Consider the following 12180-nt stretch of genomic DNA (forward strand, 5'->3'; position numbering starts at 1 on the left):
TGGGAACAAAGTATTTGTCCTTTGTCAGTTTTTAAACTAGAATGGTCCAACTTCGCTAGTGCGCTCAATATCTGAAGGTGTAAAAACTCTCCTCTCGCAAATTTGAATCATTCTAACAAATCCAGTTTAGACGGTGAAGAAGGGACAAGTGATTTGTTCGAAATAGGTCTGTTTTTCAATCAAAAAGTGGAAGAAAAGAACTTGTGTATGAATCATAGTGTTTCCATGACGAATTATAGACCCTACATGTGTCGGGTCTATGGACAAACATGCATTAGTGTTATGAATATAACTGTATAAATCTCTGCAATAAAAGTATATACAGTTTTGTACATGTACATGTAAGCCTAGAACAGTTATAAAAGTCTGCCTCTGTCCAGGATTCACATGCACATGCATGCTGCTGAACCAGGGACTTCCAAAATACAGTAAACAACAACATCGATAACCAAGTACTGAGACATGGGTTCAAATGACACTGTTCAAATATGTACAATTAGAGTCCATTAAGAAACACAAATTCTTGAGTTGAAATGTTTGAACTGTTGTGTCCAAATAAGGGTTGGAAGGTTGTTTTTTAGGTATGTGAAAACTTAATTTGTGACGCTTGAGGTTTGATTTTCTTGATATTATGGTGAAATGCTGTCTATGTTTTCATTACTACATATTTTATTTCAATGAAGTATATGTTAATTTTTATGTTATTTATTAAATTTTATTATTCACTTTATACTGTATTTTCAATTTTTGTTGATTTGCTGTAATCTAGGTGAATTAAAACTAAAGTTCTGGTGCATTATGAATATATCAAGTTATATGTTTATTTACTATTTCAGCCTAATGTTGTAATTAGCTTGACTTAAAAAAAATCTACCTGTATCTCATGGTATCATTTACCAGACTATAAATATATGTGACCAAAATTTTACTAAAATTAAGACTCCATGAAAATTAGTGTCAATGTGTGTGTCTACATTTTAGCTTAAATATTTAGTCTACACATAAAATATATATGACCAAACTTTTGCTTAAATCAAGTCTATGAATGTTATCTATAGTTACTCTCTGCAGGCTTTGTGAAACTTGGCAATTTACCGCAGTAAAAGTGGGCAGGTAAGAACAATTAAATGTTCCATTTTTTCAACTCAGTTTGACCTTAAAATACATAGACATTATATGAAATGACCTAGAAAGCAAGGAGAAAACGCTGGCCTAAGAAGTAAAACAAAGATCACAATACTTTTACTACACCAGCAGTATGTCTATTTCTGATCTGGTTTTGGAAACTGGTAATATATAGTGGGATAGTGACATGGTAAAACTTAAATACATAATTTCATGTATGTTTTACCCCAATTTTTAAGTTGAAATTGATGTGATAGTAAAATGAAGTTAGTACCTACTTACAACGCATATCATAATAAATCAATGATGGGTATCACAGTTTCTGTCACATATACATGTACCAGAGCTGGCTTTCATTCAAAAAGTGAGCTGTTCTCTAGAACGGCAAAGAGATTGTCTTACATGTATAAGAATTTCAACACTGGATATAAGGTTCTTGCCAACAAAATTGAAATATGACATGACTAGGCTGTATGAAAAAAAAAACGCTAGTGAATGAGCTCAACGCCCACTTTCAGACATAAGTTTGGTACTGGCATTCTGATCGCAGTTTTTACGAGTGTATAAAGTTAACAACCCTTGCAGACTGCAAGCAAGCAAAAACTACTTACATGTGTACTATTTTGGTAGTTTCCAACTCACGTATTGGTGTAAGGGAGTACTTTGATTTGAAGACATGTCGGCGAAGAATCTGACCCATGACTGCTAAAATGTTGACATCTGTACTATTGGTTATTTGAAGTGAACATCATTGATTTTGACTTGACTATTGCACAATTATGAATATATCCATCCATGGCACCAAGTTCACAGCTTTCGCTCTAAACTATTCAAACTCTAAGTACATTTTGACAACACCTTTGGGAATTCAAACCGCTCGTAAATCCCAGTGCAGTGACCGTCGACGACAGTGCAACTCAAACCCAACCTGAACCAACAATCACTGACAGGAGATGAAGGGACAATTCTATTGTTCTCACATTGTAAAGAGTTTCACGTGTACACCTACATGCACTGGTGTCATTGTTAACAGGCTGGGTCAATTGTTATGTAAAGTCTTAGGAAGTTAGTAAAACAGACAGTGAATAGGTCAGTTTTTGGAGACAAACTGAAGCAGTCTTTAAAAGGCTTTGACCAAACAAGTTTTCAAGGCCGATTCTGATTGAACAGTTGTGTCATACTGTGATGGTGAAGTGCTGATAGGGCCAATCGTACGACAGGTACAATGCGAAACTGGAAAGTACTGGCGTTTTTTAGTTATATAACAAGATAAGTACAGTACAGCAGACTTCCATTTGACAATGTTATCAGATTAACACAGACCATAGACAGAGAGAAAGATTTAACAGTCCAAAATCATCAGTCATCAACACAGTGCATGCAGAATTTTATCACAACTAAAAATTTCACCAAAAGCAAGTAATAAGAATGAAAACTTTAAAAATAACATATAGATTCAAATAACAGTAATTCATTGCATCTTTACAACAAAGATGTCAATTTCAATTAATAACATTAGGGATTTTCACAAAAACAAAATCTGAATATCTAATAAGGCGTGACCAATGAGTTTGTCTACTGCAAGAACTCTATGGTAATGTGTTTGTCTACTGTAAGAACGCTATATATAGTAATTCACATGAGACTACCTATATATCAAATTGTTACAGTTACTTTGTGATGCCTCATTGACATCACTTTATGTGGTAATTGATCTGTATTTGAAATCATTGCAAAGATAGATAATAACTTACTGTGAAATACATCACTCTATTCTATTCTATTCTATTCTATTCTATTCTATTCTATTCTATTCTAATCTATTCTATTGTATTCTATTATATTATATTCTACCCTATTCTTCTATTCCATTCTACTCTATTCTATTCTCTTCTATTCTATGCTATTCTATTCCATTCTTAGACTATTCTATTCTACTCCATTCTATTCTATTCCATATGCCATTCCATTCTATTCAATTCAATTCCATTCTATTCTATTCCTTTCTTAGACTATTCGATTCTACTCTAATCTTATACAGGGGGATAAAAACTTACTGTGAAATACATCACTCTATTCTATTCTATTCTATTCCATTCCATTCCATTCCATTCCATTCCATTCCATTCCATTCCATTCCATTCCATTCCATTCTATTCTATTCTATTCTATTCTATTCTATTCTATTCTATTCTGACTATAAACCCACCATCCATGTAAAATGCCAGTGAGAATGACTGATATAGTTACTACAGAGTTGCATATTTTTACTATAAACCTGTCTTTCTTTTGAAATCTATCTTTGTATATGCCCAAATTATATGCATAAAATTGATAACAATGCACTCATGAAAAAAATGGTATGTAAGATACAAGATGCCATGCTACACTATCAGCTATTCACTTCAGTTATTAGTTAAGCAGCCGGACTTGGGCTGAACTATAAGATATATCTTACACTGAGTCTAGAAGAAACATGACTTAGTCTACACTGCCATTGAAGAGGCAAGTTCTACGACGAAGGCTCTTCATCAATTCTTTAAAAACCTACACATTTCACATTGCATTTGAGTAGCTACTTGCACTGCTCCGTGAGAAAGAAAGGCAATACTAAAACAGGATATAACATACCAGCCTAGCATAGGAACCATACAATGTTTCATCACTTGACCCCCAAAAATTGAATCTCATAAAAGATTTAACCTGGGCCATTAATTTTGTCAATTGCTTCGGTTTGCTTTCTTTATGTGTTTAGCAGTTCATTGGAAAACTTTGAAACACATGTCAAAGTTTCATGAAGTGGCAAGCTGTGTTTAGAGGGGGGGGGGGGGGGGGGGGGGTAATCTTGCATATTAAAAGTTGCTTGTAATATTCTACATTCTACCGGTACTTTAACCACACTATTGACAGAACTCTAACCTGGTATTCCAGTGTACTGATTATATGGCATAGTTTAGTATATATATTGTTTACAAGGGCACTCAATTTATACAAATTAATTAATTAATTCTGCATATTAAAATATGCTTGTAGCGAATTCTACATACTATGAAGCATACTTAACCAGAACTCAAACCTGGTGTCCTAGTGTAATGATTCATTGGCATAGTTTAGTATATACATATAGTTTAAAGGGGCACAAGCTGAGTTTAGACATATTTGGGCGTAGTTTTTGCTTCATATTTAAAAGATACTCGCAGTATTGTAATTACTGAAGTACACTTAACCACCACTTGCAATTGACTGAACCCAAACCTTGTATTAAAATATAACTCATAAACGATCCGATGACTTAATTTATCATATGTACCAAAAAAACGTTCAGGAAATCCCTACTCATATACAATCATCTATTCTAAGAATACAATTGTAATGTCATAGAAGACATGCTTTAACATTAACATTAACATTATAGTGTAATGTGGTTTTATTGAAATAAGTATTGTCACTTGAGTGAAAGGGTTTATAAATTCATCTAGTACAACTTTAATGTTAAGGTAGCCTTTAATATAACAGAAACTGTGCAAAGTACCAGAAGACGATTCTTAAATGTCATTAGAGGCATGTGTTGTTGACATTAACATTACACAGCAACAGTTGAATCCAGGATTTATGTGTAGTAATTTTTTATCCACATGAAATATGCTGATAAACTGTTTCTGCTAAAATACTACACATTTTCATATCAAATGAACCTACCTTAGCGGTGGTCTCGTTCTCCTTGTATTACTTCTCAAAGTGTTTATACCACTTTCAACAACTTTACCAAACTGAAAATAATCATATTCACAATCATGACTACAAAAAATCAATGTCAATTTTACTGATGAAAGACTATTGTTCTGACAGTATTCTCTCTGGTGTACTTTAGCATTATGTAGTCAAGGATGGATTTTGATGTACTACTGTACTGAAACACAACTATGTCTTGTGATGCATCAAAATTAGGAGTTTCCATATCCCTTACTATGTTGTGACCAGTGTGCAAATTTTGTGTGTTACTGCGGTTCAATTTCTTGTGATGCATCAAAATTTGATCCCCCCCCCCCATCCCTTACCAAGTGGTGACTCACAAGAGATCCATCTTTTTTATCATTTGACCACCACCAACAACAAGAACTTGTATTTTATAAGAGAGTAACCTGATGGTGACATTTACTTTCTGTCATGTGACACAAACAAGGAAATCTTACAATTATGTTGGACATTATAATTTGTTTTCAAGATCTATCAGAAAGGTAATAACTGTTCTATATAGAGGACAGATTTGACAATAGGGAACTTGCAAACCCGACATGTTGAATGTTGCATCATGGGAAATGAGATAATAAATACTAATCAAATAGTATTGTAAACAGTAATGTTACATTGTTTTTAACCACAAATAATCAATTCACAGTTACCCTGACCATTGTGGGAGGTTAATTTTATCAGTAGCTCCAGATTAGGTATTGCGATAACCACAGATAATCCCATAGTCCTTTGCATCTGAGCATGCTCAGTCTGGATTGCAAGTTCCCTATTGTGAGTACTCACCGACTTCTTCTTTCTTGACTTAGAACGTGTTACTGGCATTGTTTGGCTAGGTGTGCGAGCACAGACCAATGCATGGAGTGATGACACAGAGAAATAGCCAAGTCGTCCTAGCAGATTCTTGGTGGGTTTAGATACGTTGGACAGTACAGTTTTAGGGTTTGGTAACTCTGTACCTTGCAATGACGCCATGTAACAGCGTAGTCTGTACAATTGTACCTGAAGTCTCTCTAGATTCTTCTCCCACTGCAGTATCTGTGAAAATAATACGGAATGTGTACGAATAATGGGACCAGTAGTATTGGGAAGATAAACATGTTTCATAAACAAACTTGCACTGAAGACATTAGACATTAACAACACTCAAGTCACCTAGTTTTTTTCATTTTGCTTGATTTTAGATGTGTTACATACTAATAATATCTCCTAGTGCATTTATATGTAGTTGCACCAATTTACAACATGTATATGACTTAAAAATTTCAATTACCTGCCAACAATTTGGCAAAATCATATACATGTGTGATGACCAGTGACCAACCCATACTAGAGGATCACCCCTTCCTTCCCAAACTGCATGCATTAATTTGTGGCTATCTCTTTTCTCTTAATAATGTGGGTGTAGACATTTTTGTATGAACTGTGTATGAAATGTTGTTTGTTGGTGTTACACAACATTGTGTATTTTCATACATTATTAATATGTTTGTTTGTTTGTTTGTTTGTTTGTTTACATACCTGGTTTGTGATGGCATGTTTACTACGTGGGTCTGACACCACTGTCAACTGTAACTCCGCCATCTTCTTCATCTTTCCATCCTATATGTCAACACAAAGTAAATTGTCATTATTCTTGGCACAATTAGTTGACCAGACAAAAATATTGCAGTAAAAGAAATCATAATCTAGAACTTTGTACGTTAGCATAGTGTACAACAAGAAATTGGAAAGTTATCTTATCAACAAGTGAAATGCGAGGTCAAGATACCATTATGCAACTTGAGGGCGCTGTTTGATAGGCATAAGTTCAGAGGCAGAAAACCTGCCGGATGTTTTACATATGTGAACACAAGCTTACCACAGTAACAAACATTTATTATTTCATCATTTAAAAAATTTTACAACTTGGTCTTTGTCTTACACATTATCATATATTTGTGATTGTCGCTTGATGTTTTAAACTATATTTCTTTTTAATGTGTAAATGTGTCCGTGTTTTATATTTAAAAAATTCTCTATTTTGGACAATTAAAAGATATTGTATTGTACGGTATATTTCAATAATTTCAAAAGATTTTCCCCTTGCTTGCATGTATATGAGGCAAGTTACATCACAGTCAGTAATTTTCGGTTTTAATACATACTAAAATGTATGTGAGCTCCCGTTGCTCTTCCTTCCTAACATCCAATGATTCACCACTAGAGGGCGCTATTTATTCTGAACACGCAACAAATGGTTCAAATAAAAGTTGACATGCTCAAAAGATTGTAATGCACTTTACCTAGGATCATGTTTATCGACATCACACATTTTTTACATCACTACAGGGTGCTGTTTACTATTAACAATCAAAGATTACATCGTTAGAAAGCAATGTAAGTTCTTACCACATCAATCTGTTGTTCCAGTCTGTGAACTTCACTCTTCAACAATTTCAGTGTGTCTTCTTTTCCATGCTGTCTGGCAAATGCTGAGGAACATGCTAAATGGATACAAGACGGAGGGGGAAGAAAAGTAGATTGTTGAAACAATACCATGACTTTCAGACAATTGACGTACATCTGTCATTGTACTTAGACAGACAGACAGACAGACAGAAACACAGACTGCCAAAACAGAGGCAGACAGACAGACAGACAGACAGACAGACAGACAGACAGACAGATAGACAGACAGTCTTTGTTGATGATTTGCTACCATTACTTCATTTGAAATTAACACTCATTGTCATTGTGATAAACTATTTAACTCAAAATGATAGGCAAAGTGTACTTTCCATGAATTACATTATATCATCACATGTGGTGATTTACATTTCGATTACTCACTGGGATCAAATAAATGTTGAGCAAAATATGTGACAGTATGGTATTGTTCTAGTACTGGGGTACTAACCTGAGTGGATTGCATTCATCCAGTTGTCCATATCATTCTGACTACTTGCCTGAAATCAACATAAATGACATAATTGGAATCTGTTTAAAATATCATCTACAGTTTTTGTTCTAAGTTGTAAACATTAAACTATGCTACTACCACTGAGAGCTGTGTATGATTGCTTGCCTGAAATCAACACACGTGGCATATTTCGATCATCTACAGTTTTTCTTCAAAGTTGTAAACATTAAACTATGCTACTACCACTGAGAGTGTATGATTGCTTGCCTGAAATCAACACACGTGGCATATTTCGATCATCTACAGTTTTTGTTCTAAGTTGTAAACATTAAACTATGCTACTACCACTGAGAGTGTATGATTGCTTGCCTGAAATCAACACACATGGCATATTTGGATCATCTACAGTTTTTGTTCTAAGTTGTAAATATTAAACTTTGTGACTACCACTGAGAGTGTAAGACTGCTTTCTTGAAATCAACACTTACATGAGTCATAGGGGAAAATATTATCTTAGATTTAGGAGAGTTTTTGCACCAGTATTAATGTAGATATTGTCAGAATCCAAATTTTACCTGAAACAAGTAGGCATCACCAAATGCTGTACTCAAACAAAAGATGTTGTCTCTCTTAGGATGTTCTGGCAGTGCTTGGGAGATGGAACCTTCAACCACTGAAAACAAAATATACACAAATATTATTATTATCTCAAGATGCATGCTAGTGTAAAGCTGTGACAAAGAATGGATTCATAGTTTTGTAGCAATGTTCCATATTATATCCTTACACACACACACACACACAAACACACATACATACATACATACATACATACATACATACACACACACATACATACAAACACACACATACACACAATACATAGTTTACATACATACATACATACATACATACATACATACATACATACATACATACATACATACATATACATACATACATACACACACATCACACACACACACGCGCGCACACACACACACACACACACACACACACACACACACACACACACACACACACAAATGTGAATGTGACGTGTTCACATATATATATCTGTAGTTGCTGTTATAAAAGACAGGTAACACCTTATATTTAGAATAGATAAAATATTATCATTCATGACATTATTTCCTTATTATTTCCTTCCTTTCCTAGTTTTAAACTCTGATAAATTGTACTGTAATTTATGAAAGTACCAGTGATTACTTAGAGTGATGCGATACTAAATGAACTGAAGTGCAATACTGAAAACATTATTTTCAAATCAATACAACACTGTTCCATGCACAAAAAGTTGTATCAATGCATATACATTTTAAAGAAATTTCTTGCATTGGAAAAGTACATGCAATAGTAACAGAACCTCACGATGCATGGGTGTCAAAGTACAAATAGGTTCTCAGGGCATTTACTCTCTTGCTTACAGTGTTTTCTGCTACAGTTTTATATGTGACAGAACGACCACAGGGAACACCACAAGCATTCATGCAAATATACTTGAGTACACCACACTGGCAATTGCATCTCATGGGGTTCTATTGTATCATTCATCAAGTACATAGTACATGTAATTACATATATTATGTATTGATCATCCTATATAATCAATGTAAAGACAACTAACCTTGGTTAGGACACATGATTAGCAGTCGGGAGGCCATGGGTTTGAATCCCACTGGAAACTGTGACAGACCCAAGCCCAGGATTAGTGTTCTACAGATGGGTAGGCTGTACAACTCATCTGTGTCACACTCACAAGACGAGTGCAAGTTTGGGGAGACTCCTGAAGTAATGACTCAAAAAGTCGGGGATGATTACCCACACGGAGCCCGCAGGTGATATATTGCCAGGCCTGGGTGACACCAGCTAGGATAGCCTGTGGACTGACTGGGAAAACTGTGACAGTTCCACATACACAGCAACGTGATTAGAGTGTGCAAGATAGCCCTGTCACGTAGTCCTAAAACCTGAATGGTTCTCTGTAGCATTGTATGTTTATGTGTATATGTTTGCATAACAGAAAATCGCTGGGAGCAATTCCCAGCACAAAAAAAGAAAAGACAACTAACCTAACATATGACGTGGTTGACTTGTCTCATCTACACTTGTCTTCTCATCACACACAAAGAATAGCAGTGTTGTTCCTTTTAAACATACTGTAAATAAACAAAACATAGTTCTCCCAATTAATGAATATTGTGACATTTCAGATTGTAAATATTTTTTTTTATTTTTTTTTTATTTACTGTATGGATACTTGTGTGAATTCCAAATTGTTGAATACCAAAAATCCACTATTTAGCAATGAGTGTATTAAGTTATAAATATCACAGGTTAAAACAGACTGTCTACCTTACTATGCTGTCATGTCATTATTGATAGTGTCATGCTAGATATTCAATGTCAGTGTCATGATATATGTTGATAATGTCATGCTTCAAGTATATTGTCTTGATGCATTTTTACATTTTGTAAGTGCTGAATTACATGTAGTGTCATGGTACGTGTTCATAATGTCATGTTTAGATTTTCAATGTGTTATACTTAATATCGAATTCACAATGCTATGTTATATATGACCTAATATCGTGCAAATTGTCTACCTACCCCAGTACTTCTTCCACTTTCGTTTGTTCGCCCTTTCCAATTTTTTCCTCTTTGCAACTAGCATATTTTTCACATGAAGCCACCTGTATACCAGAAAGACACCAAAATATAACATATAATCTAGTTATCTTCAAATGAAAAATCATTTGTATTGGCTTCCAAACACAAACTTGAAAATTGTCACTGAAATTTTCAACTGCACATTTTTCAGTTTTTTCAACCGATTGACACACTATTCACAACACATGACCTTACAGACATATGAGAACATGTAAGGGGTCATAGATGCCTGAAGTTTGTATTGCCTGCCGTCTATCTACAGTGATGGTTTTAACAATCTTCTGTCTCTGTCTGTCTGTCTGTCCCTCCCCCCTCCCCCCCCCCTCTCTCTCTCTCTCTCTCTCTCTCTCTCTCTCTCTCTCTCTCTCTCTCTCTCTCTCTCTCTCTCTCTCTCTCTCTCTCTCTCTCTCTCTCTCTCTCTCTCTCTCTCTCTCTCTCTCTCTCTCTCTCTCTCTCTCTCTCTCTCTCTCTCTCTCTCTCTCTCTCTCTCTCTCTCTCTCTCTCTCTCTCAAAATCATAGAAACATTGTACATGTAATCTCTTACCCCAGCTGTCATGATACATTTGTAGCACCTCTCTGTCTACATTACTGTGACATGAACTCATGGAATCAGTTGAGAACCCTCCTCCCCCTCCCCCCCCCCCAATTTATCAAGACTATAAAAACTGTGTCCTACCCTGCTTTCCTGATAGCACCCCTCTCTGTCTACTTAGCGAGCACTGCTAGGTACTAACGGAATCTGCTGAGACCCTTCCCCCTTCCCCTCCCCCAGACCATAAAACCTGTATGATCTCTTACCCTGCTTTCCTTATTGCACCTCTCTGTCTACTAAAGGACACATTACTGTGACAGGAACTCATGGAATCAGCTGATATGTCAGAGGTGGCATCATCCTACATGAAAATACAGACATAGGATAAAGCCTGAGTCTTTCAACTACAGTAGATCTATACTTAGTTGCACTGAGGTACATGCAATGCAAAAGTAAAGTTTGATTTCTTAAGGGTTGTAACTCGGCAAAGGGGTTTGTTCTGGAACAAAATATTTGAGACAGGATGGGATTTCTTTGAACTTGTAATCTTGACATAGTAGAATGAAGTCTGATAAAACAAACATGATTACTACTACTATTTGTGGATTTTGCAAGATTGCAAGGGACTTTGGGATCAGTTCCCAGGAGAAATATCAAAATTTATACCTCAAATTTGAAGATCATTGATTGTGGTCATCTTTGCAACTTTCGCAAAAATTAAAACAAATATTTACTGATCACTATAATTTGACACAAAGGAAATCATGATTGTGCAATTTATATAGAACGTTACCTCCTCCTTCAGCATGAATGACTTTAAGTCTGTGGTATCTACGGAATCTGCAGCTGATGACGATCCTCTATGTGTATCATTACTGTGTTTACCGACGCTACTACCGCTATCACTTTCTGTCTTCAGATGCGGTGGTGTCGGAAACGTTACCATCCCGAATCCACTCGACGCCATCATTGATTGCGGCCACGCTGAATTCGTGACAGAGCTTGCGTCATGGTCTGCGTTTTCATAGTTACCATCTATGTACTCTTGATTAAGTTGCTGTAAATGTGCTTCGTAGTCTTTTAAAAGTGAATCGCTTCCTGAAGTATCAAGCGTATTTGTTCGCGCAGTGGCATTGTTGTCATAGTAACTAAGTGACCTTTGACATTTTGGCAGTGATG

At 35.5% G+C, this 12180-nt stretch overlaps 1 protein-coding gene across 1 annotated transcript in view; it reads right to left on the reverse strand.

Annotated features, from left to right (window-relative positions):
• The window catches only part of LOC144433209 (rho guanine nucleotide exchange factor TIAM1-like), a 41466-nt gene that overhangs the window by 14281 nt on the left and 15005 nt on the right, over positions 1–12180 (reverse strand). The window contains exons 5-14 of the mRNA XM_078121518.1: positions 11795–12180; positions 11268–11362; positions 10409–10491; positions 9871–9957; positions 8353–8450; positions 7775–7823; positions 7267–7361; positions 6397–6477; positions 5662–5913; positions 4825–4895 (exon numbers count right to left, since the gene is read on the reverse strand). The exon at positions 11795–12180 is cut by the window's right edge and continues 682 nt beyond it. Of these exons, the coding sequence (XP_077977644.1) occupies positions 4825–4895; positions 5662–5913; positions 6397–6477; positions 7267–7361; positions 7775–7823; positions 8353–8450; positions 9871–9957; positions 10409–10491; positions 11268–11362; positions 11795–12180 (1297 nt within the window). The remainder of the gene's footprint in view (positions 1–4824; positions 4896–5661; positions 5914–6396; positions 6478–7266; positions 7362–7774; positions 7824–8352; positions 8451–9870; positions 9958–10408; positions 10492–11267; positions 11363–11794) is intronic.

The sequence above is a fragment of the Glandiceps talaboti genome, chromosome 3 (genome assembly GCF_964340395.1).
Source record: "Glandiceps talaboti chromosome 3, keGlaTala1.1, whole genome shotgun sequence".
NCBI lineage: Eukaryota > Metazoa > Hemichordata > Enteropneusta > Spengelidae > Glandiceps > Glandiceps talaboti.